The 25,073-nt window shown below is 49.3% G+C and overlaps 2 protein-coding genes and 1 long non-coding RNA gene across 53 annotated transcripts in view; 2 read left to right on the top strand and 1 right to left on the bottom strand.

The window, feature by feature from the left end:
- The window catches only part of RALGPS1 (Ral GEF with PH domain and SH3 binding motif 1), a 309,094-nt gene that overhangs the window by 169,153 nt on the left and 114,868 nt on the right, over positions 1 to 25,073 (top strand). The window lies entirely within an intron of this gene.
- On the top strand, positions 244 to 14,046 carry LOC144335111 (uncharacterized). The gene is made up of 2 exons (XR_013405559.1): positions 244 to 352; positions 9,307 to 14,046. It is a non-coding gene; the product is annotated as an uncharacterized LOC144335111 (long non-coding RNA).
- Positions 1,782 to 25,073, bottom strand: part of ANGPTL2 (angiopoietin like 2) — a 36,882-nt gene continuing 13,590 nt past the window's right edge. The window contains 8 exon segments of one of the 2 annotated variants that reach the window (NM_001109811.3): positions 2,574 to 3,588; positions 6,116 to 6,386; positions 7,753 to 7,948; positions 10,477 to 10,531; positions 12,100 to 12,114; positions 13,609 to 13,667; positions 22,205 to 22,302; positions 22,408 to 23,074. In NM_001109811.3, coding sequence (NP_001103281.1) covers positions 3,389 to 3,588; positions 6,116 to 6,386; positions 7,753 to 7,948; positions 10,477 to 10,531; positions 12,100 to 12,114; positions 13,609 to 13,667; positions 22,205 to 22,302; positions 22,408 to 23,025 — 1,512 coding nt within the window. In that variant the 5' untranslated portion in view covers positions 23,026 to 23,074 and the 3' untranslated portion in view covers positions 2,574 to 3,388. 2 annotated transcript variants of the gene reach the window in all.

The following is a 25,073-nucleotide window of genomic DNA, read 5'->3' as shown; positions in this document are numbered from 1 at the left end:
CTTAGGAGAAGAGAGTTGAGAACTCTTACTTGGTGCCTGACACCCAGCACCTTCTGGATTAATTGCTGCTGGGCATTCTTACCAGCAGTCTGACTTCAGGCCTCATTTTTGCCTCTTTTGTAAAGTGAGAATAATGATCCCTCCTTCACAGAGCTTCTGTGAAGGTGACGTAAAACACACACATGCACACACGCATGTGCACACATACACGCGCGCGCGTATGCACCTGTTTCTTTTTCTTTTCTTTTCTTTCTTTCTTTTTTTTTTTTTTTTTTTTGAGACACAATCTTGCTGTATCCCAGGCTGGAGTGCAGTGGTGCGATTTTGGCTCACTGCAAGCTCCGCCTCCCAGGTTCACGCCATTCTCCTGCCTCAGCCTCCCCAGTAGCTGGCACTACAGGCGCCCACCATCACGCCCGGCTAATTTTTTGTATTTCTAGTAGAGACGGGGTTTCACTGTGTTAGCCAGGATGGTCTCGATCTCCTGACCTCATGATCCCCTCGCCTTGGCCTCCCAAAGTGTTGGGATTACGGGCGTGAGCCACCGTGTCTGGCCACACACGCCTGTTTCTAAGCACATGGTAGGCTTCAGTGCGTATCAGTGCATCTCTCTCTAACTGCAGCTTTACTAGAAAAAGCTATCATATGGTTATGTCACTTGGTCATTAGGTAGAAGGATTGCTGGGGCCCTGGGTATAAGTGCATTTACAATTTCGCTATATACACTGGCAAATTACTCTTCAACAATATGGAGTCAATTTATACGTCCATCCATAGTGCACACATCTGTCCATTCCCTTGTCAACATAGATATTGGCATTTTTTTCATCTTTGCCAATCTGAGAGGCAACACGTCATGGTTTGTCCTTCACTTAGAGCACCTCTCTGATTACTACTGAGGTTGACATCTTGTTTACTGGCCATTTGTGAGTCTTCTCCTGTGTACATGTACTTTGCCAAGTTTTCTGTTACAGGATTTGCATCTTTCTTGATTTGAAAGAGGTTTTAGCATAGCATGAATATTCTGTATTTGCTATATATGTTTCAAATATTTTTCTCTTATTCGATATTTGCCTTTTAATCTTGGTCACGTTTTATTTTTTGTTTTGTTTCTTGGAAAGCAGAAAATTGGAGTTCTGAAAAAAGTTGTATCTTTTAGTCTTTTCCTTTAACTTTTGGGATTTCCTGTCATGCCTAGAACCAATTCCCAACCCACAGATTTGTTTTACAAGGAAACAGTTCTAGCGGCTAGTGTGGAAGTTGGATTGGAATGAGGGAGATGGAGAGTCCTGGTCTGGAGCCTGGTGCAGTAGTTGAAGGCAGAGGAGATGAGACCCTATGCTAAGGCAGGCAAGATAGCTTGGCATGGAGGGATGGATTGTCCTTGGCAGGGGAAGGGAGAGGTCCTTGTTTTTGATCTGAGCAATTGAGTACCTGGTGCCATTTGGTGAAAAGGGACCAGACCTAGAAGAAAGATGTGTCAGGCATTAAGTGCACTGCCTGTAAGGTGCTTGGAGGACATCCGGTGGAGAAATCCAGGACACAGCTGGATGTGAGGAAGTGGAGCTCCAGAGAGCCATCTTGGCCTGAAGTACTATTGTGGTACTACTGTGGTCCCAGCTACTCGGGAGGCTGAGGGTATAAGTGGTAACCAGAGATAGGGTGAGTGTGATTTAAATGATTCTGGTGTGTGTCCTGGTGCCAAATCTCCTCCTGGTTTTACTTAAAGAGGCTCTGATATGGGAGACCCCCAGAAGGCATTCTAAAGCAGTAACACAGAGTGTAGATACATCCAAATAGCACTGATGGCTTTTATTGCAGATTCGTGTCATTACAAGGATAATCTGGGAATATATATTTTTTAAAACCCTCCCTTTTATATACACAAAACATGCTACATGGTACACTTTGTGAGAAATGCTGAGGTAATAGGCACACACCCAGACATGGACAGTACCAAACATCCAACATCTCACACAGCCTGGCCCACGTGCCCACCGGGAAGGGTCTCACCTTCTTGACTCATCCCTTGCCCCTCCTTGGCAATAGTCCTGGGAGTGCTGAGGCTGACACTTCGTGGCCAACAGGGCTCAGAAAGCCACCATGCTGCAGTGCATCAACCGAGGGGTCCGGTGACCCCTGATTATTCAGCAACTCCTGAGAAGTGGCCCATTTTCATTTTTGTGGCACTTGTTCTCCAGGGAAGTGTAGTTTGGAGATGAGATGCGGACTCTAGTCAGCCTGAGAGCGTGGAACCTCTGGTCTGTAGCCAGCTGGGGGCTGTGATGATCTGATGACTTCTGTTCAACCGATTATCTCCTGGCCAGATAGGTTATTATTTGTGTGAAGACTAAAATGACATGTAGGCTAAAGTGTGAATGGAAGATACAAAACTGCGAGTACATTATCTGTGTGACCAGTGGAGCTTTTGGCCTGGCCTTCCCTTCCCAACCAGAAACCTGGAGCCCAGAGTGTTTCCTACTCAGAAGCTGAGGAATCTTGCCTGGAAAGAAGGGGCTGTGTGACAGAAAAGGCAAGGAGTAGGTAGGCGAGGAGCACAACAGAGCAGAAAGGGGCCCTTGAACTGCGGTGAATGGCCAGGGACCGACACACAGAAGGCACTTAATGAATGGTGTCAAATAAAGGATAAGTGGGTGATGGATGGTGAAAAGTCCTGAGAATGGGGAAAAGTATGAAAATGGAGCGGGAGGGATTTTGAAATTTGATTAGGTGCCAAAAGGGGTTCTTAAGAGAAGAAGCTGGGAACCTCTATGTGAGAGGTTAGCATTGTAGACATCCTGGAAGAATCCAGGCACACGGATGCCAAGGGTGATCCTTTCAGTTGAGCCACAGTCTGTGATCTACCCTTAGACTCAAGTAATACAACACTAATGAAATGCTTTTCTCCTAAGAGCAAAGCTTCTGGTGACAGCTTCAACATCTGAGAACTGAATGTATGTGTGTTTAGGTATGTAAGGCAACCCTATATATGGATCTAGATATATCACATGTGATGTATATCTAAATGCATATATATGTGGTATATACATATGTGCACAAGGGAGGCTCATACACATGTATATTATGAAGGTATTTTGCAGTTGTGTTTTTATTGTAGAGACTTAATTTATTTAAAGAGTTGTCTGTAGTCCTGTCCTGTCCTGGAGACATGAGGGGCTGTCTGGTGTGAAGGAAAGTAGGAGGGATAGAAAACACTGTATCGATTCAGTTCCATCATCTGCTGCAGTGACTTCGGAAAACAGAATCCAGCATCCCGGTCCTCCCAGCCTCAGGATGAACTGGTGAGGAGTTGTTCTTTGTGCTGTGGCCAGTGTGACCAGGGTGGGCTCCTGGCAATGGCCATGAGAGGTCAGGAGGGGGAGCTGGCTTAGTGGAAGGTGTTGGGGTTCGGTCGGATCATCATAACCACTTTCTTGAGTGAGTAAGAGCCTCCTCGGAACTCAGCCCAGTAGACTCCGTCCTGGTAGCGGCTCCGGTAATGGCCCCCGCGGTACCAGACCCCGTTGAGGTTGGAGTGGGCACAGGCGTTATACCACCAGCCTCCCTTCTGGTAGTGGGCACAGTTTCCTGCAAGAGAGAAGGCAGTGAGAGCGTGTCTGGGAGGAGGCCATTCTACCTGTGTCCATAGTTTGCTCAGGGCTTTCAGCAAAACCCTCTCTGGGAGGCATCTGGAGCAGAAACGCTTGGGAGGTGGACCCGTCTCCATGGGTGGTGAGAGGCCATGCATCAGGCCTACCTTTGAGGCTCAGCTTTATAACTAACTAGCTGTGTGATCTCAGACAAGTGACTTAACCTCTCCCAGCCACTGTATCCTCATCTGTAAAATGAGAATAAAAATGACGCCTGCCGCACAGGAGGGCTCTGAGGATTGAATGAGGATGCGTACTTGACACTTAGCCAGGGCTTGGGTGCAAAGGAGGCCCCAAGGGAACTCCACACTTTGTGTTCTGATAGGAAATGGAGATGGCCTGAGGTGGGCAGGGAGGGAGAAAAGCTTTTCTTTAGGAATTTTTAGAGTTGAAACGGTTGGGTCAGGAGTCTTCATAGAATGACAAAGGAAGTGTTTAAGAAGAAATGCTCCTCCAGTCCTCCCTGGCTTGTATTCCATCCAAAAAATTTTTTATATTACTTCACAAAGGAAAGGTATTTCCATAAAACTCTTGGCATTATCACATCATGCTGAATTTTGCTGCCAAGGACAAGCAGTTCAGAACAACAGTAAAAACTGTGGGAAGGTGCGCGCGGGCATGCAGGGGCAGTGCACTCTGTGGCAGGAGGAGAGGGGGCCACTATCTGCCAGCATTGCTCTTAGTGAAGGGGGGTCCCCACTTTCCTGACTAGGCCTCGCTTGGGGACCCTGTACTCAGGGGAGGGGCTGCTCCAGTCAGGATTGTGGGTTGGAGGGCCCAACAGAGCAGGTGGCCGAGGCCATGGGATGAGGTGAGGAGGTCACACTCAGTCTGAGGCAGAAAGCAAGGGGGGAGCTGCAGCCCAGGTTTTCCCAGAGTTTTTCTGGGGGTCCTTCTGGGTCATGATTCCAGGCCACAGGGACCAAGTGGCAGTGTTGGACTGGTATAGCAGGGAGATCCTTGGGCACACCATAACCAGCCTCCTCTTTGCCAGCGGAGGCCCCACACACCTCCGGGGACAAGGAACTTGCCAGCCACTGATTTTGTTGCTGGCTAGATCTGAGTTTGGATCATAGAACACACTTTCCGCTCCCTAAGGAGGCAGCCCTCCAGAAAGGCTGTAGCAGCCCCGTGTCCCAGGGTCTGACCAGCTCTGAAGGTCATCCTCCTGCCCTGCTCTTCTAGAAGCCTCGGCAGCCCTACTGCTTCAGAACAAGGGCCTGCTCCTCCTCCAGGGCCCCTTCGGGCTGGGCCAGTTCAGTGTCAGTAGGTGGACAAGGTATCTGTGTGATGTAGGGATGGGCAAGTCATGTCCTTCCTGTCCCCTGATGTTGGGAGAATTACCCTTCAGAATGTGGCTGCCATGGGGACCTGGCATGGAGGATCCCCTCCACCTTAGTGTGTAGGTTTCAGGGCCTGCCTGAAGTGCAAGCCATTTGTAGGACAGTCTTGTGAGCTCGCTTCTCAAGTGGGAGGGAGTAGCCTTCTGACCAATACCACATAGGAAACGTAGGCAGGAGAGGACTGGGTTTGCCCATGAGAGCAGACAGCCTGAGCCTGGGGGCGGCATCAGCCGTCAGGTGGTGCCAGCCTCAGTGAGGAGCGTGGCAGGGCCGAGAGGGCTTCATCTCAAGAAACTGGGTGTTGGCCCTGGGGAGACATTAACTATGTGGGAGTCTGATATCTGGACTCGGGGCCGGACCATATCTATGTTTCTTCTAATTTTCTGTTTTTTCTCTTGTTTTTTTGTTTAATAAAGACTTCTTAGTAAAGACCTAGATTTGAAGCATGTGGTCTTAGACAAATCACTTTCTCTCTCCTATCTGCTTTCCTCTTAATAGCTTTCTCTCAGCACTGCCCTAGCATTACATGCAGTAACAGTGACCATGAAGAAAGCCAGCTGGTGTGGGGCCCTCGCTGTGTGCCAAATCCTAGACAAAGCACTTTAGGTACATTCTCTTTACCCTTCTCCCTACCCTGCAAGGTAGTTCTTGTCCTTCTTTTCAGATGCAGAAACCGAGACCCAGGGAGATTTAGCAGCATGCCCAAGGACACATGGCTGGTAGGAGGTGGGACCAGCACTGGAGCCCAGGTGTGTGGCCCAGAGCCTGCGCAGTTGGTTAGCTCTATACCAGGTGCCTTGGACAGAGGTGGTGAGGCCACAGCCCAATACATGTCTTTCTGCATTGGCCCCAGTTGGCCCTAGTACGTGTGATTTGTATACCTCTTTATGTCTCCTCACCCCATTTTTAAAAATTTGTCAATGCCACTCTGACCCAGCTTTGTAAAGGGGACCTGTGGGCAGGAGAAGGGACCCTCAGGGGGTGGTAACAGGGTCAGGCAGCTTGGCCCAGCTGCTTATCACCCTGGGATCTTCCCATTTCCAAGCCCTGGAGTCAGGGGCTCTGGCTGTGGTTGACCTCTTTTCCCTGCCCTGCACCTGGGTTTGACTCCACTTTTCCTACCTGTGTAAACATCGTGATCTCTGTCCAGGGTGGTGAACTGCTTGCCATTGTGCCATGTAAAGGAGTCACCCGCATTGCCGTGGTAGCGCCCCAGCCGCAGCTTATAATACTCGCTCTCAGGTTCCAGGCGGAAGCTGGCGTATTCTGCAAAGACTTTGCGGCCGGACCAGTCCTCCATGGTCACCAGGAGTTTGTAGTTGCCTTGGTTCGTCAGCCAGTAAATGTTCTCCAGGCCCAGCCAGTATTCGCCATCAATGTTCCCAAACCCTTGCTGGGGAAAACCCGGGAGAGTGTTAATGTGGGGCCTACAGTGCCTGCAGCCAGCAGGCCTGGCTGTCGGACACTCAGCCCTGGATAGAGGGGCCTGGGAAACATGCAGAGCATGAAGCAGACCTGGTTCAGACCCCTACTCTACCACTGAACCTCTCTGTGACTCACACATTATTCAAAATATGTAGAGTGCCTATCCTGTGCCAGGCATCACGTGAACCCCAGATTCCTCGTTCTTACGTCAGGGAGGCTACATTACCTTCCCCACAGGCTTGCTGCAGGAACATGTGTGCTGGGGCAAGTGGAGGGCCTGGCACTCAGTAGGCACGCAGCAAGCATTCCTCAGACAAATCCCTGACCTTCACGGAGCTTCACCTCCTTCTCTGGAGATGGGCTGTGTGTGAGGGTCACGTGTAAACTCTAATGCACCAGACAGGTGTGAGCCGTGACGCATGTGTCCCATCCACTGGGGCTCCCCTCTAGGTCTACAATCTAGTGGTATCCACCGGCATGGCAGAGCCATGTGTGCAAGGCATCATGGCTTCAGGCAGTTTGTGAGCTTCAGTGTCAGAGGCCTCAGCTGCAGTCACTACTGGGCCAATTGCTGGCTTTGCAACCCTGAGCAAATTACTCCACACTTTCACCTGTAAGCTGGGTCCATAACATAACCTCCCTCAGGGGGTTGATACAAGATTAAACAAAATAACGCATGAAAGCCCTTAGCATGGTGCTGGCATGGGTTGGGCACTTGGCAAACCGAGCCACTCTTGCCTTCCTTAGTGCCACCTCTGTTTAGAGGGTGAAGAACCATGTATGTCTGAGTCCTGGCAACTTTCCCTGCTACACAGATGAGCATTTCAACTCCCTGGGAAGCGGGGAGCCCAGAGGATGAGCCTGGAATTAGGACTTGAACATTGCCACAGTTCCCTACCAGGACTCTCTGGGGGATTCTCCCAGGGACTGGGAGCCTTTTGGGACTTGCCCCTTCTGGGCTTTGAGAGCAGGTCTTTCTCCATGGAAACCCCTGTTGGGAATGAAATGCTCCCCACTCCTGGGCCCCTATACCAGCATTTCTAAACTCTCACCCTGTCCTGTGGGGCTGTGGTGGTCTGCTCTACTAACTCTTATCCTGCAGCAGTTGCTAGCAGCAGTCAGAGGAGGAGCTGGTTCTCACTACTCCTGGTGGGTTTGCACAGTGGCCCTGTCTGCATCCTTCTTGCCTCAGGTATGTGTGCTGTTGGGGCCGCACTGGCCTGGACTTGGTCAGCATGTACCTCTGAGTGGGCTCTTCTACTGGTCGCTCAGGCCTCTCTTGGGGTGGGCCAGTCACCTTGTGGGCAGCACAGACAGCCCCTGCCGGGTCTCACCTTGTACGTCTCCCAGTTCCTGAAGAAGTTAACAGAGCCATCCAGGCGTCTCTGGATGACAGTCCAGCCCCCGGGGTCGTGTCTCTGGTCGCACCACACCTGCATGAGGCGGTTGGTGTTCTCCGGCTTCACCAGGTAGATGGAACTGGTGTCGTGGCCATCCTCCAGGGCCTGCAGGCAGTCTCTCCATGGGCCTGGGGACACAGACATGCATATACATCACAGACCTGCCTGTCACCAGGCCACACCCCCAGCTGCACCTCAAGCAGGCACAACCTCCGATGAGGCTCCAGCTGTGAGCCATAGGCCCACAGTCTGAGGTAACCAATTTTTATTTTGCGAGTTTGATAAATAATTATAAAGACAAGAGCCTTGGACCGGGGGTCAGGATGCCCACACTCCAAGCTCACTTTCTCCTCTCACCCGCCTCACAGTGTGACTTTGGGCTTCTTCACTTCTCCCAGCCCTCAGTTTCTTCCAGTTGTAGAAGGGAGATCAGATTTCCCTCATACAGCGTTGTCAGGATTACTGAGATCATTTGGGGAGAAGTTGCTGGGGTGGTATTTTTCAGGTTCATTGTATTAGGAAAAAGAGATGTGGACCTACTAATGTGGCAACATCGGTCAGTGCCTGCAGGCTCTGATGGCTTTGTTTCTGCAGGGAAACTCGGTTCCGCTGGATTACTGTTTCTGGGGGCCAAGTGCAGTTGGCCCCCTTCAATTCTGACTCCACATCTGCCCTTCCAGTGACAGTGCTTCGTGATGACTGCTGCAGCTTTTACTAAATGAACTTCCACAGTCACTGGGGCCTTGGCCATGTAGCCAGAGACTTTGGGATATTCCTGGGATTCACTCACTGGTCTTCAAGTGTCTTTTTAGGGAGCCAGGTTCCCTTTCAGCTCAATCTGTGTGTTTTCCAAAGGAAGCTCAATGAGTGCCAGATGCTCGACCTCATGCATTCTGAGGTCTTCCTGGCAGGCTCATAAACTTAAAGGATGATGTCTAGGATACAGCCCAATCCATGGCTCTCTTCTGAAACTGAGACCAGAGGGTTCTGTGATTCTTTGTGACTCCACTGAGCTTGGGCAGCCCAGTCAGAAGGAATGGGTGTTATACCACAGGTCTTTCAGCCCTCACCACCCCTGCCCATCAACTCTGCCCTCCCCAGGCAGTTTCTTATGTTCCAGTGTTGGTCACATCAGCAAGAAGGTACAAGCTTGAGTCACCAAGGGTCTGGACAGTCTGGGGCCTTTCTCATTGATCTGAGGAACTTTTAGAAGGTCTTCAAGGCCTAGCCATTCGATGAAAATGGCTGCAAGAAAGAAAATCATGTTTTGCTTCAGTCTCTTCAAAATATTCCCCATAGGGCCGGGTGCGGTGGCTCACACCTATAATCCCAGCACGTTGGGAGGCCGAGGCAGGCGGATCACAAGGTCAGGAGATCGAGACCATCCTGGCTAATATGGTAAAACCCCATCTCTACTAAAAATACAAAAAATTAGCCAGGTGTGGTGGCAGGCACCTGTAGTCCCAGCTACCGGGGAGGCTGAGGCAGGAGAACCGCTTGAATCCGGGAGGCAGAGGCTTCAGTGAGCCAAGATGGCCCCACTGCACTCCAACCTGGGCGACAGAGTGAGACTCCGTCTCAAAATAAACAAACAAACAAAAAATCCCCACAATGAGACTGGTTAAGGACGAAAGTGCTAAGAAAGTACCATTGTATATGTTCTATCAATTTGTGTGTTTATTCAACAACTGTGTATTGAGTCCCAGCCTCTGCAGATGTGGTGCTGGGCAGCGGAAGCTCAGGGCAGGGTGGGGCTGCTCTGATGCCCAACGAGGGAGGAGCTGACCTCACTACCTCCTCCCCACTTGAATTCCTGTAGATCCTGTCCTTTCTCTTTCTGTGGGAGTTGAAGGGAGGTGCCCATCAGTGACAGGTGTACTCAGCTTTTCTGGTGCAGGTCACACTTCTCACATTCCTTCCTGGCTGGTGTTTGGGCTCAACTAGTTCACAGGTAATGGTTATAAACCAGACAGACTTAGGTTTCTGGTCTCTGTTAGACATCTCAGGTGGGCTCTGCCTGAGGCCTTGCAGGAAGAAGCCTTGTGTTTGAGCATTCATCCACCTAGAACCTGACGGGAAGCCAGGCGCTGTCTCGCTCATTCCTTGCTTCCCACTGCCCAGTATTGCCCCGAGAAGAAAGATTGGTTTGGGTGCTGACAGTTAACTCGGGGGGCTTCTCCCTTCATCTTCCAGGGAGAAACTTCTCACCCATTTACCTTTTTGCCAGGCCTCTTCTCCAAAGGATGGGGCAGGACCCAATACTCCCCACCCCTGGGTAGCAGATGGGGCACAAGCAGCTGCTTCCTTTGGCAGTGCCACTTCCCGCCTTTCCCCTACCACCCCCTCAGTATCCTTCCTGGGGAAGGGGAGGCCAGACCTCCAGAAAGAGCATTTGTGAAGGAGAAAAAGGTTTTGGTTGTGTTCAGCTGAAGCCCCAGGGACGGAGGCAGAGAATGGGAGTCTGTCCCCAACAGCTGGAGCAGAGCGCCGGTGGGCGTGGGAGGCCTCCTAGCTCCTTACCAAGTCAGCAGCACAGGAGAGGCCGTTTGATGCGAATACTGGTGACGGAAGATCCGGCAGAAGCCTGCAAAATAACGCCCACTGAGAGAGAGCAGCCCAGCCTCTTACTGCACAGCTGCCAGGACTGCTGCAGAATTGTCAGATGTAAAGGCTGCCTTTGAAGGAGGCGCCACGTAGGGAGAGGCTGTGGAGGCTGCTGGGGGAGTGGCAGTTGGCCTCGTGGCTCCAGCTGGGGCTGCCTTTGTGGGCGCCATCAGTGATCTCAGTTTTACCTTTGGCATTTCCACCAAGGGCTCTATTTAAAGGCAAGTGTTTTTAAATGTTTTGGGGCTACTAGTCCCTTTACGAATTTGGGGATGGTTCTAGATTCTTTATTCAGAAAAATGTACAGACTCACACAATTATGTATACAGTTTCAGAAGGTAATAGATTCCCAAAGTCCCAGGTTATAAACTCCTTGCTCTAAGAGTCATGACTGAAGTAGTAATATTAATAGCCAGTGTGTACTGAGCATTTCCTATGGTCCGAGGCACGTATTTCCACAGCTGACCCTCCTGACACTCCTATGAGGTAGGAAAGCAGACCCTGTGGTCATTAGGGGATCCCCTCGAGGTTACCTGGTGGGTAAGGGACCCAGCAGTTGTATGCACCCAGGGCGTGTCCAGAGCTCACACACTAAAGTACTCTTCTTTTTCCCCAACCAGAGCGAACTCAAGAATCAGGGACCCAGGCTGACTTAGCTCTGTGTCCTTAGAACTAATGTTAATCTTTGCCAGTCAGCCAGCGACAAAATAAAACATAAAAATTTACAGTTCTTTGTCAAGGTATAAAACTTTTAAAAATCTTTAATGAGTTTTTTCTTCCATATTTACCTTTTGGTGTTCTTTGCCCATTTTTCAACTATTCTAGTGTCTGTTATGATGTAGAAGAAGTTTTTCTTTTTTTAAAAAAGGCAAACATGGTAATTCTTTTAAGGCTTTCTAGAATAATGGAGTAGGTATCAAATAGTGTCGAAGTGTTTAGTATTTTCTGCTGTTACAGAAAATGTGCGTATGTGTCTGTACACTGAATTTCACATGACAATCAGGCCCCATTAGCTTCTGTCGAAAACACATATTCAAACACAATTTCCCTCAGAACCCTTAGTAGACCTCTATGAAATCTCCTGCATTCAAACACATTTCCTTTTCACACATTAAAGGCACCAGTGGCAAAGGTCAGAAACATCAATGATGGATGAAAATTAGTCAGAAAAAGAGTTAACATTGAAAAATTATCAGCAGTAAAATTATGTGGCTCCCTTGAAATAGCAGAGACAAAGCATCCTACTTTGAGGAGAAATCCACAACTGTAACATATAAATAATACTGTGAAAAATCTATATCGGTTCCATATAAACAATGCCCTCGTAGGGGGCCAGGCAAGGGTCAGGCCTCGATGGAGGAAGACCTGGCTGAGGACGCAAGGGCTGGAGGAGGACTCCACACTTGGAGTCAGGAGCCCTCGGCTCCAATGTCGATGGCCTCACCTCTGCACAGTGTGACTTTGGCCTGGGTCCTCATTGAGCCTCAATTTCTTCTTCTGTGAAATGGGGAGGAGACCATAGCTGTTCTGAGAATGTTGTGAACACAAGAGCGGCCAGCATGGGGGCCAGCTGGGGCAGGTGCTCTGTGAAGATTATCCCTTTCTGTTTCCTTTGATAGATGAAAGCTGACATTTTTGAAGTTGTTCACCTCCCCAACTCATTCCTCCTCCACACACACGTTACTACGTTTGCTTTTCAATACAAGACTAAATGTAAGATATTTACCAGTAGATGTTTTCCGTATATTTTTAAGTCAGAATTTCAGTGCAGAAGGCCACAAAGATATATTAACGTGAAGAATGGATATCTTTTTTGTCAATGAAACTGAGTTTTCAGTGTGCAGTGGGCAAAGCGCTCCCTTTGGACCAGTGCAGAGTACCTAGTGGTGTTTAACTTGGCGCCCCTTCTGAGAGGGCAGCTCTGCCCAGAGCATCAGGCCAACACTAACTCGGCAGCACCTGGGCTCAGAGTGGAGCGAATGCCCCGACCTCATCTCTATAAAGACCACATTTACATTCTTGGCGGAGCTGTGGCCAAATGTTCCACGTGAAGAGAAGTGCGGCCCCGTGGCTGAGCCGAGTCTGTGTGGTTCCCTGGAGAAGCAACAAGGGTGGGAAGGCACACAGGGTCTGGGGTCAGGAGGCCTCCAGAGGAGGGACATCAGCAAGTGGGGGAGTACCAAGTACACAGGTCTCAGCCCGGACCCCACTGCCACACCCTGGTAAGTGTTGGAGGTGATCAGCTTTGGGTGCTTCCTTCCTCCTCCCTGGGGCTTTTGACAGGGATTAGGCACACAAGGACTATGGCCTCCCAGGAAACGAGGACCCACTTGATTGATGGCTGATTCAGTGCTTGCTACCCCCAACACAGGGCCTTTCAGGTCAAGCTGAGTTAGAACCGGCGCCTAGGCCAGGCAAGCATAACATCCTATTTACAGTTCTCTTTCTGTGGATCTGGGGCGGACCAGCATCAGCCTGATTTACCCGTCCAGGCCCTAGTGGAGAAATGGGCTCACAAACTGCATCAGCTCTCAGTGCAGTGCTCCTCCTACTAGGAAAACATGGCTCCGTGAATATCTGACCTTGAGGCTGGGAGCTAAGCAGTGCGGTCTCTGTGGGCAAGAGGGATGCGTCTTCTCCCTGACGCGCCTGAGGTGTGGGGGGAGGAGCAGAGTCCTTCCTGCCCACAGCACAACTGGACCCTGTGGCTGGCCAGCAGCCCGACAGTCCTCTTTATCCCCGAGTCCAGCCCCAGGTGTCAGAATTTGACCACCTTAGGCTACTCAGAGGACCCTGAGTCCTGTGGGAAATGTTCTGGGGGGCTCTTAGTTCTGGGAAGTTGCTCCCGTGAATATTTGAGTCCATATGCAGGCTCTAGGGAGAAGCTTCTGTGTTATCATTAAGATGCAGTCTGCTTTTAATGAGAACTGTATGCTGTTTTCACTTACTCTCACTGATGGTCTGTCTCCAAAAAGTCTTCTCACCACTCCCTGAAACATTTTTCTAACAGGAGAAAGGACTAACTGTTGAAATTGGATCTGCAATTTCCTACCCAAATGAATGCATCTGAGTGCCACGGCACGTGGCCTGCTTAGGTGAGAGTCCCACCCAGGCCAGCATCAGGACTCACTGGGCACCCCATGAGGGCAGGAGAACAGACACACAGGGTCAGGGGATGGGGTGTGCGGGGTGGCCACAGTGAGGAGCAGTTGTATGGGGATCTTCGAATCTCATTTATCCAGAGGCTTGGCAAAGTAAGGTTTTGGTTATGGACGTATATATATATATATTCTATGTCAGTCACTGCTTTTCAGTGAACCAGAGTACAAAACAATAACCTAAACATAGGAGTAGCTTGTATGGTCCCAAAGGCATTTCAGTTCCTGCAGAACCTCAGAGTTAACATCACACATATCATTTCTGATCATTCCAGGGAAAAGGTCCAAATGCTTGTGCCTGCTTTCAGTCCTCTTTAGTCCTGAAGCAATGGGCATGGTGCCTGGGGCCAATGAGTGTTTCAGGAGTTGATGAAAATGTTTGAGGCCTCAAAAAACTTACTGGCTCTAAAATATGAAAAGAAAACTACAAAATCAAAATTTATTGTGGTAATTAAATTTCTACAAAGTGTAACATCTTGTCAAGTTCATTAATTGTTAAATTTTGTCTTCATGAAAATGTTATTACTTTTGAAAACAATTTGTAGGTTAGATTTTTTTCACTTCCCAAGAATTCCTGAACATGCTTGATGTTTACTGAGAAATTAGATCCAACCATAAATTAATTGAGTTACTCTTAGCCAAATAATTTTAAAAGCAAAAGTATTAAATCCTTTCAAAATTGTTCCAGTAAAAATTATATTAAATGTGTGGTACAGCCTGAGGCCTCTCAAATAAGAGCTCTTAGGGCCCAGAAAGGGCTTATAAAGGTCCTGTTTCTGTTCGTTTGACCCCAGGAGAAACAGACGTTGTAGCGCTGCTTCCCAGAGGCCACTGTCCAAAGCATTGCGCCACTCTTAGGTTTCCACCAGCGCCGCTGGGCAGGAGGAGAAACAGCGGCTTTAAAGACATTTTTAAAAAGAGTTTGGAAGGGGCTTTGGTGGTCTCACTGTGTGCAGAGGTGAGCAGCTCACCTTGGCTCCCTGGGGGCAGTGGCCAGTTGCACCCAAGGCTTTCTGGGTGAGGGAGGTCTCTGATGTAGTGGTGGGCAGTGCCCCAAGTTTCCGCAGGCACACTAATGAGAGTGACCATGGCTCTGTCAGAGACTGTGGTGCTGTCCTGCAGGCATATCATAGAAGAACTTACCAGATCCATGACTACAGTCCACAGATACTGGACAGGTAGCAGTCCCTGGTTAATTGGCCAGCCTATTAACCCTTTCCAAAGAATGGATCAGCTTCGTTGGTTTCTTCTTCAAGAACCTACATCGGCTTTCATGGGTGACTTTTAATCTTCCAAATGCTCATGAACCGTTCGTGTACTCTTTTCTATAGTTTTACTGGGGCTTGACCACAAGCCAGTTGTATGTAATTTCTAGTATACATGCTTTTTCTTTTCCTGAAAACAGGACATTTGTCTGGCACCAAGCCTTGTCTCCATGATTTCTTGACTATCACTGGCACTGGTTCTGAGAGCACTGCAAGGCCCTTACCTTCCTCATCACCTCCTTCAGGAAGCCTTCCCCAACCCCAGGAAAGCTACTTAATCCTTTTCAGGGTTCCCAAAATGCTTTGTATATGTATCTCTACTGGAATAAAATAAGAATGGTGATGATCATGTACCTAGAGCCTTTCATGTGCCAGGTGCTTTGCACACTGTTTGATTTCATCCTCGTAAGGCCCTGCACCTGTGAGAAAGCCAAGGCTCAAGAGGATCGCATGGCTGGAAAGTGGAGGATCTGGGATTAGAACTCAGGTTCACCTTCTGTGCTGCAGTTATCACACCACATTAGGATTGGTGGGGATCTGTGTCCCCATAAGACTGTGGGCTCCTTTCAGGCAGGAGCCCTTGCAGGCTCACTCCATGAGTCCCTACATGCTCTGTGTGCCTCCCTCCATCTTTCAACCCTCCATCCTTCACCCTCCATCCTTCACCATCCTGAGCTGCATCCCCTTTGCTACCTTCATTCTGTGCTTTCCAGCTGAGAACCAATAATAATAAATCCATCTGGAAACAGAGACCCCACAACAGATGATAATCCACATCCAGACCAAACCCTGGCAAAGGAAACCTGCTTTGTGGGAAAGTCTGGACAGTTTGTAGTAGTCTGTCTGCACATTATGCCTGGGATGGTGCCAGATGAGTAGATTTTTTGTTCATTTGGACCCTATTCTAGACATACCATCTAAGATACTTAATTTCATCATTTAGGAGCTATTGCATTTATAATTTAAACAAATTCTCTTAGCATGGTTTTTCTCTGTATGTACAGTAGTTTTGACTTATTGTATTCAAAAATATCAGGAAAAAGTAGCTTATTTTTTTTTAAAAAGCAAAGGATCACATAAATAGTCCAGGCCCTGTAGCTGCATAGGCTCATCTTGAGATACAAGATGAGGACCATCAGGCTGATTTTCAGCATAATCTTTGACCAGATTCATGCCAGGGAGAGCCGAAGTTGAGGCAGTGGTGATGCGGGGATAGTAGGAAAGATCATCTCCAGTGTTCCCATCAAGAGGTCTCTGCTGCCTGCATCCTTCACTGATGTGGGCGTAAACCACTGAAAGTATATACTTCATCACTTTTATAAGACTGAACCTAGTCCATTTCCTGATGCTATAACAGAATAGCGCAGACTGGGTAATTTATAAAGAAAGGAAGTTTATTTGGCTCACAGTTATGGAGGCTGAGAAGTCCAGGAGCATGGTGCCAGCATTTGTATGAGGCTAACTTAATACTACTTTATTTTTTTTATGGGGGTGGGGGCTGGGGGGGACAGCATCTCAGGATTAGTACTATACAAGTTCACCGCAGCAATCCATTTGTATGACCATTTAGCTGGCCACAGATGCCTGATCTCTAGGGTTTTCTAGATTTCTTTCAGTTTGCCAAGTACCAATCTTGGGATTTTCAGGCATCAAGATCCCAGATCATGAGTTTTTTTTTTTTTTAACAGTAACAAGTTGATAGTTTATCTCCTATGACTGTAAATACCCTGAGCATTTAGCCAAGTGTCATCTTTGGAAAACTGCCTGAGGAATGGAGGGGTAGCTTTCCATCACACTCAAAAGGCTCTTTGTGATCAGTTCCCAAAGGTACCAGAAGAAGAGGAAGAGAAAGCAAAGCAGTAAGGGAGCTGGCCCTCCTGGAACCATCATCCAGGTGGGCCATCTTCCTAGAGTAGATTTTGTTTAGGAAGAAGCTAGCAACGAATGCTCTTTGAGAAATCACTGGATTATGTAGTTTGTGCTAAATTTGGAATCTTATTTTGTTTAACAAAAACTTTTAGAATAAAAGAAAATATTATACAGTGGAAACAGCACATGCTCTGAAGGCAGGAGTCCTGGGTGGGCTTTTGCCTCAGCCCCTGTGACCTTGAAGGCTGAGTCAGAATGGGCAGAGTCACCCTCACTCACCACCATCACCACACACACCCTGTGCTTCTCCACCTCTCTGCAGTGCTTGGGCCTGGACGCCCAGCCTGCTGGAGCTGACCCAGCCACGCATGGGTTGACACCTTTTCACCTGGTTGCTTGTTTGACCTCTAGAAAGAATGGGAGCTACAACATCATATATTTCTCTGTTTTAAAACATACCATTGTGCTGGGGAATCACAATCGTGTACATATTTCCTACCTTATAGGGTGGAATAAAATACAGGTGGAAAATCTATCTAGGAAAACACTCTTGTTCAAGTTGTCCATGCCATCCTGGCCATAGCCCATCTGTTGTGAGATGGGGTGGCTTCCACCTGTGCACTGTTGTCACTGAAGCAATGTGGGGGCCTCCTAATGTGGCCCCAAGGGAAGGTCATGTCTACTGATATTTATATAGTCAGGGCTAACATTTAAAGAAATCAAAGCTTCACACTTAGCTGTATGTTGAAAGACTTAGCTATACACTGAAATGCTGAGTAGAAGGAACCCCAGAGGATATGTCCAGATTGGATAAAAGTTAAAAAGTAGACTTCAGTTGGGTCCATTTGCTGGGAGTCGGGTGCACATTGTGCTTTCTGCTGGAAAGCTCGGCTGGTTCCTGCTGGGCCTGGGGACGGGGAGCACGATGGTGGTGGGTTGGTAGCAACAGTGTTTTGTGTTATCAGAACCATGAGCATTCTAATAACAAATCTACCACCTCTGTTCCCAGAGCTCATTTTAAGGAACTGTTTGGAACAGGGCACCAGGAAGTAGAGAGAGAAGGTCAGGAAGTAGAGACAGAAGGTCAATTCCCTGTGGCAGCTGGGGCCAAGTCAAGCATTCACAGGGTGATTTTTACACCAGTTCCCCTCCAGCCTTCCCGTGGAAATGTGCAATATCCAGAGTAGTTAAGACACACTTTGGTTTGAGTCTTGGCCGACCCACTTACTAGCTGTGTACCCTTGGCTAAGTTACTTAACCTCTGTGAACCTCAATATCCTGCAAGTTACAAGTCCCAGGATCGATCTCTGCTCTGCCACCAACAGGCTCTGTTACAGGAAGGCCGTGCTAGGGGATCTGAGAGGCCCCTAACAGTTCCAGTATTTCATGGTTTTATGGCCCCTTCTTCTTCACTCATTGAGAAATAAACTGAACTGGTTGTATTCTCTTTCTCAGGAGAGAAAACAGCTAAAAGTGCTCACTCCTTTTGGTCGTTAAAGATTAGTTTCTGACAAAGCCCGTCTGTGGCAGCTGCTGTTGGCACTCTCGTTTCCTCCCTGATCAGTCTCTGGGATGGCACTGCGCAGGGGGGCTGGCACACGTGTGGCTCTGCCTTGGGTGGTCTGAGAAACAGTACCAGAACCCAGGTGCCTGCTCTGTCCTTTGCCTCTTAGAGAATGACCGCTATAGCCTTCCTCTTTAATAGCAGCAGCAGGATACATGGGGCAGAGGACCACAGACAGGGCCATTTGGCCCAGGCCTCATCACAGCATCATCCTAACTAAAATGCCTTCGGGTCTGGCCAGACCTGAGACACACAGGACAAAGCCCAGGTCAGGGGGCAGGGAAGCCAGGAGCTGCCTGTGCCTCCTCACTCAGGCTCTCAGCAGGCCATTCTGACCTGGGGCCACCCTGTTACTGTCTCAGTAAGGCTGGGAACAGGCTTGTGAGTACAGCTTCAGATAAGCAACCATGGCTCCCTTGGGAAGGGCATGCTGTGGACAGACAAAGAAGAAAAGAGCACATGGCTCCGAGGTTGCTGAGTGAAAGGTTTGGAAGCTGCCAAGGCTCGGGTGCAAAGGTGTTTAATTGCAAAGGTGTTTCTGGCCGAGTGATGTCCCTGAGAACAAAGGATCTGTTGGATGAGAGCACAGAAGAGTGTTTTGTCTTCCAGGATCAGAACCTGCTCCAAGCCCTCTGAACAGACCTGATAAGAATGTTCTCTGCTGACTGGATGCCCTGACTGTTCTGTGCAGAGAGACCATCTGTTTTTTCCTCCCAGTTTAGTCCTCAACACCAGGAGAGGGCAGGGCGGTCCCCCAGCTGCTGTCTTCCTGGGCTCTGTCTACCCATTCAGTTTCCACAGCTAGGCACTCAATCCCAGCTGGCAGCGCCTTGTGTGGGAGCTCAGTGGTGAGATGGGTCACAAGAAATCTACTAGTAATGAGCAAGTACCAACATTGGTACGTAACAAAAAAGGATAAATTCTAATGCATTCAAGTTATCTCTGTGATGAAATCACTGACATTCCCTCCCATGACAGCATGCTTTCTTAAGTGGGAGAAAAAAGATGGGTGAGTGCAGGACCCTTGGATACACACAGCCCACGCTGGATTGTGAACACAAAGAAGCAGGAGATTGAACCATCTGAGGTGCCAGGAGTGGAACGGTGCCCCTGGGCCCTTGCAAAGACTCATCTCCATCAGAGATCCACTAGTCACTTGGGTTCCCAACTCCCAGGTCTGCCTGGTAAAATCTTACAAATCCTTCAAGATGCAGCAAAGAAGTGCCACCTCTATCTAACTTCTCCCTTCCCTCTAGGCAGAATTAGTCATGCCACCTTACTTTCCCCCAGGGCACTTAGCACACCAGGGTATCACCACAGTGATCAGACAGCCCAGTTTTCACTGCATTCCTGATTTTAGAAATTTTGGCCTTGACAGATACTCCCTCTCAGAGAAATCTGTTGTCAGATCTGATGTGCTGATTTTAGGGACTAGAAATCATGGGCATTGGATGGATCCCAGATGCATTCATGCACCTGCCACCTCCCCCAGACTGAGCTCCTGGAGGTCAGGGACCATAGTTGTCACCTGCTTCCCCAAGTCTAGTGCTGTGACCAGCATGCAGTAGGGGCTCAGCAAATGTTGGCTGCACTACATGACATAATGTTTCATGCTTGATTGTATTGTATCCACAGCATAACACTGTGAGGTTATGACCCTTGTCCCCATTTTACAGAGGAGAAAATTGAGGCTCAGAAGAGTTAAAACTTTCTCGTGAGGGAACAGCTAACCAAGGGGAAGAGCATGGATGCAAACCCAAGTCTTTATCCCTATACTATGTATCTACCAGCTTAGTTCAAGCCCAGGAATGTCCTGAAATGTTTTGAGTTAGAAACCAGAGACACTTAGGCAGAGGAGAGGCCAGAGGAGATCTGTTGAGTAACCACTGAGTCCAGCCTGTCTCCAGTCAGGGTTATAACAACATTCAGCTGGGCCTTTGGTGCCCAAGGGCACGTTTTACCCTCTTGGTATTCTATCAAGACAAATTAACACACCCTGCCCTCTCTTTCAGAGCTTCTGATTTAAAGCAGACACGTGTACAGATGGAACGCCAGAGCTAAAAAAGGGACTGACTGTTTATTTCAGTCTCCTTGTTTTAAGATGAAAAGACCTAGATCAAAGGAGACTTGTAGTTTACTGTGGACCCAACATTGTGCTAAACATGTTTTTTTGCAGTATTTCATTTCCTAAAGTGACAGGCACTATTTTAATCTATCCTCAATTAACAGATGAGGAAGCCGAGCCTCAGAAGGACAAAGTGACTTGCCTAATGTCCCAGAGCTAATCAGTGGAGGAATCTGGATTTGAATCCAGGCCAGTCTCCTCCAAAGCGCCTGCCCTCAACCCTGCAGCCAGGCCAGGTCTTTCCTTTTAGGTGCTGCAGAGGATGTTCACCTTGCATTTAACTCACCTCCCCTGCCCCGTCTGAAAACAATGCTGCCCTTGTCCTCTGCCCTGGCCACCCTCCTGCAGTCAGGTTCAGCCCCTCTTTGGAATTAGCAAGAAGCTGCTATTCCCAGTACTGGAGGTTATTTTTAAAAGTGTGAAATAAGTGTAAAGCAGGATATTTTCAGTAAAAATCTCTCCCTGCTTATACAATGAAGTGGTACCGAAAGCACTGACTTGGAGCAGATACATGGTTCATTTTTGCAGAGATGAATATAGTTCTCATGTGGCAGCCCACTGGGAAGGCTCAGGTGTTCTGGGTGAACAAGGCGCTGAGCTTCAGAGGACTGGATGTGTGCTGACATTCTGAGAGGGAAGCCTCTGGCCTGCTTCTTCCAGAAATGAGGATTCCTAGAGTCCTACAGCGTAGAGGAGTCAGCCGGATATTTAAAGTGAAAAGACCTGAATGCAAATCTAGCCTGAACACCCTAAGCCTATTAGCAAGTTACTCATCCTGTCCGTAAGGAGCTCCAGGAGTTAATTATGTAACCTACATGGAAATGTCCAGTGCCAGTATCTTGGGTAAGCTTTAAAACCTGCCAGCAACCCCATTCCTCCCCCATAACGGTATTTTGAGAATGGCTGTATTTTAAGATGAAACGTGTATGTAAGAGCATATGGAAGCATCATTGAAAATTCTAGACAGCAGCAGACTCTAGGAAGTGTGTGGGCTTTAGGAAGGACTCCTTCCCATGCCCAGCCCCTACAATGCATTTATCATATTCTTTTTTTTTTTGAGACGGAGTCTCGCTCTGTCGCCCAGGCTGGAGTGCAGTGGCCGGATCTCAGCTCACTGCAAGCTCCGCCTCCCGGGTTCACGCCATTCTCCTGCCTCAGCCTCCTGAGTAGCTGGGACTACAGGCGCCCGCCACCTCGCCCGGCTAGTGTTTTGTATTTTTTTTTTTTTTTTTTTTAGTAGAGACGGGGTTTCACCATGTTAACCAGGATGGTCTCGATCTCCTGACCTCGTGATCCGCCCGTCTCGGCCTCCCAAAGTGCTGGGATTACAGGCTTGAGCCACCGCGCCCGGCCGCATTTATCATATTCTTAACGTGGGTAATACTTTCTTTTCTTTTGGCCCATGGTTTATTTGGTGAGCATTTACAGGGGGCCAGCCCTGTGCCAGGCACAGTGCATGAGCTGCGGGAGAGACCTTCTCTTCTATCTGCCAACACACGGGATCGCATGCAGAGCCTAGAAAACTACAGGCCTTGGGTTCTTTCCTGCCAGAAACCAGAGAATGTTTGCCCTGTTCTGAAACTCCATTTCTTGGTAATGCCTTTGAGGATCCATCTAAGGAATGTGGTCCCCGCCCTCACCCCACTGGCTCCAGCAGCTCGGCCCAAGGGATTGCTGGGGGATTGTGCACGTCTTTGGCCTGGCTTCAACAGGCCGTGGCTTTTCCCCCATTTGTGGTCACAGCCAAGGGAAGCCTGGTGCCTGGCTCTGAGACCCACATGGAACACGATCCCAGAAGGACTTACCCGATGGCTTGTCTGTGGAGGATGGGAGGCTGGTGAGGGTGGGCATAGTGGGCAGAGGGGGTGGCAGCACCTTCAGGTTCTGGTCACTCTGGATCTCGTTGGTAGAGATCTGGTTGATGATGCGGTTGTAGGTGGGTGGCTGGTAGACCCGGGGCGGGGCAGCGGGGGGTGGCTGGGGGACGGGCCTGGCTGCGGGCACCCTCTGGCAGTGCTCCTCAAGCTGTGCGATGATCTCCGATTGGTTGTGGGCTAGTGTGGCCAGGTGCTGGTACTTGTGCTCCAGGTCCTTGTACTTGCTGGCCAGCTGCAGCATGTCGGCTGTCTGGTTCAAGATCCTGTTCTCCAGCTGGGAGAGCTCCAATGCATTGTCCCGCTTGCGGATGATCTCATGCAGGAGCTGCATGTAGAGCTGCGTGACCCGCGAGTTCATGTTGCGGCTCTCCTTGCGCAGCAGCTTCACCTCGCTCACAATGCCGCCGTCCACCTCCACCAGCTGCTGCAGCGTCTCTATCTGCCGCTTCTGCTTGAGCAGCTCATTGTTGAGCAGCTCCAGCTCCTGCTTATGCACTCGGTTCTCCAGAAGCACCTCAGGCTCCTTGGAGTTGACGCAGATGGCACCTGTGACCCGCTGCTGGGGCACAATGAAGGTGTAGGTGCACTTGTCCTGGGACTCGCCCGCCCGCTTATACCTGTTTAGGTAAATGAACTCTCTTGGCGAGCCCTCCTCAGTGCCCTCAAAACCATCCTCCTGGCCTGCAGCAGCTCCCATGGCAGCCAGCAGTCCGAGCCACCAGCATGTCACGCACAGTGGCCTCATGGTCCTTGCAAAATGGTGGTTATTCTTTGTGAATAGAATGTATGAAAGCCTGAAAGTAAACAGAGGGGAGAATCAGTGACGGTCCCACCACTGTCAGTGCCCTGTGCTGTCAGTGATCCCAGCCTTCTTGCCAGGCAGGCAGAGCTTTCCAAAAACTCAGCTTCAGGATGCTGGGTTATATTCTCTTGAAGTCAGAGAACAGGCAGCCATTCTGGAAGCAAGAGGAGACAGGCAGGCTCCAGCAGAGGTAGAAGGGAAGAGGGAGGGTCTCAGAGCATCTAAAGGCAGGAGGCCCTGGCCCTGCTACTTCCAGAGCCAGCTCCAACGCCCGCAGCCGCCTTGCTGAAGTACTGGCCTAGAGCCTGAGAACCGTATCCAAGCAGCTTCAAGCTGGGGAGGGGAGGCAGAGGAAGGGTTTTCTGATCTCCCTCCTCTGCTACCTTAGGCTTCTCAGACTGTTAAGTCTACCTATTCTATACTTTCACACCCCCTGAACTTTCCCCTTGTAATACCTATCACAGCAGTGCTGAATAGCAGTTCTGTTTGATCTTCTCTGTTGGATTCTAACTCCAAGAGGGCACGTCCTGTGTCTGATTCAACCCTGTATTCCCAGGATGTTGCACTTTGGGCAAATATTTGATAAATGAATGAATCGTTCAACATGTTATGGAATACATTCAGGTTTTAGTGGACAATGTCAGTGGAAGGATGTGTCCAGTTACGTGGCTCTGGTCACTGTGTTAGCTAAGCTACAGAGCCAAAACAGGAACAAACAATCAAGTTCTTCTGAATCCAAATATTTGTAATAGCCAGTGACAGCAGAGTCCTGACCACTGCGACGTGATTAAGTTAGAAGAGAGCAGAACACAGAATGTGTCTCTAGTTTTGCTTCACTTCTATTCTTGGACCATTCATCCCTTCACCAGATGTTCATTGAACACCTGTGATGTGCTGGACAGCATGCTGGTGGCTGGGGATACAGCTACCAACAGGATGGAGCCAGCCCCTGCCCTCATGGGGCTTTCATGTCATTATGCCGTTCCCAAATGCCGGAAAGCACAACTGTCACATGCTGTAAAGGGGTATTACAGGGAATTGACCTAATCGGAGGGTCAGGAATGCTTCCCTGAGAAAGTGCCCTTTACACTGACCCTTGAGGAATGAGTAGGAGTTAAATGGGCCAAGAGGGAGGGGAGGACATGTGCTAGATCCCTCCCCTTGCCCACTCGAGGGCCTTGCTCCAGCAGTCCTCACCATCTCCCCAACATCATCATGGTTTTCCTATAATCGTACTGTTATTTTTCTCAACTTGAAGAAAACCCTCTCTTGACCTCATATCCCTTCTGCAGCTGTTGTCGCATTTCTCTGCTCCCCTTTTCAGCAAAGCCTCCAAAGAGTTGCCTGCACTCACCATTTCCAGAAAGTTCCTCTCTTCCTGGTCTCTCTTGAGCCCACCCTCATCAGACTTTGCCTCCTCCCCTGCATTCTAGGTTGCTCTAAACAGGATCACCAGTGGCCTCTGTTTGCCAAATGGAAGGGCTAGTTCTTTTTTTTTTTTTTTTTTTTGAGACGGAGTCTCGCTCTGTCGCCCGGGCTGGAGTGCAGTGGCTGGATCTCAGCTCACTGCAAGCTCCGCCTCCCAGGTTTACACCATTCTCCTGCCTCAGCCTCCCGAGTAGCTGGGACTACAGGCACCCACCACCTCGCCCGGCTAGTTTTTTGTATTTTTTAGTAGACAGGGTTTCACCGTGTTAGCCAGGATGGTCTCGATCTCCTGACCTCGTGATCCGCCCGTCTCGGCCTCCCAAAGTGCTGGGATTACAGGCTTGAGCCACCGCGCCTGGCCGGAAGGGCTAGTTCTTGATCCTCATTAATATTTTCCCTCTCACACTGTGGAATACAGTTGGGCTCCCTTCTTGACCTTCTTTCCTGAACGCCACCCTGCCTCCTGTCTTGCTGGCTGTTCCTCCTCAGAGCCTGTGCTGGTTCATCCATCCTCATATTCCTGTCCTTTCTCTTACTGTTGAGGGGGACCTAAAACTCAGTCC

Source organism: Macaca mulatta, chromosome 15 (assembly GCF_049350105.2).
Source record: "Macaca mulatta isolate MMU2019108-1 chromosome 15, T2T-MMU8v2.0, whole genome shotgun sequence".
Taxonomy (NCBI): Eukaryota; Metazoa; Chordata; class Mammalia; order Primates; family Cercopithecidae; genus Macaca; species Macaca mulatta.
The sequence above is the reverse complement of the archived record's forward strand: the minus strand, read 5'-3'. Positions and strand labels throughout refer to the sequence as shown.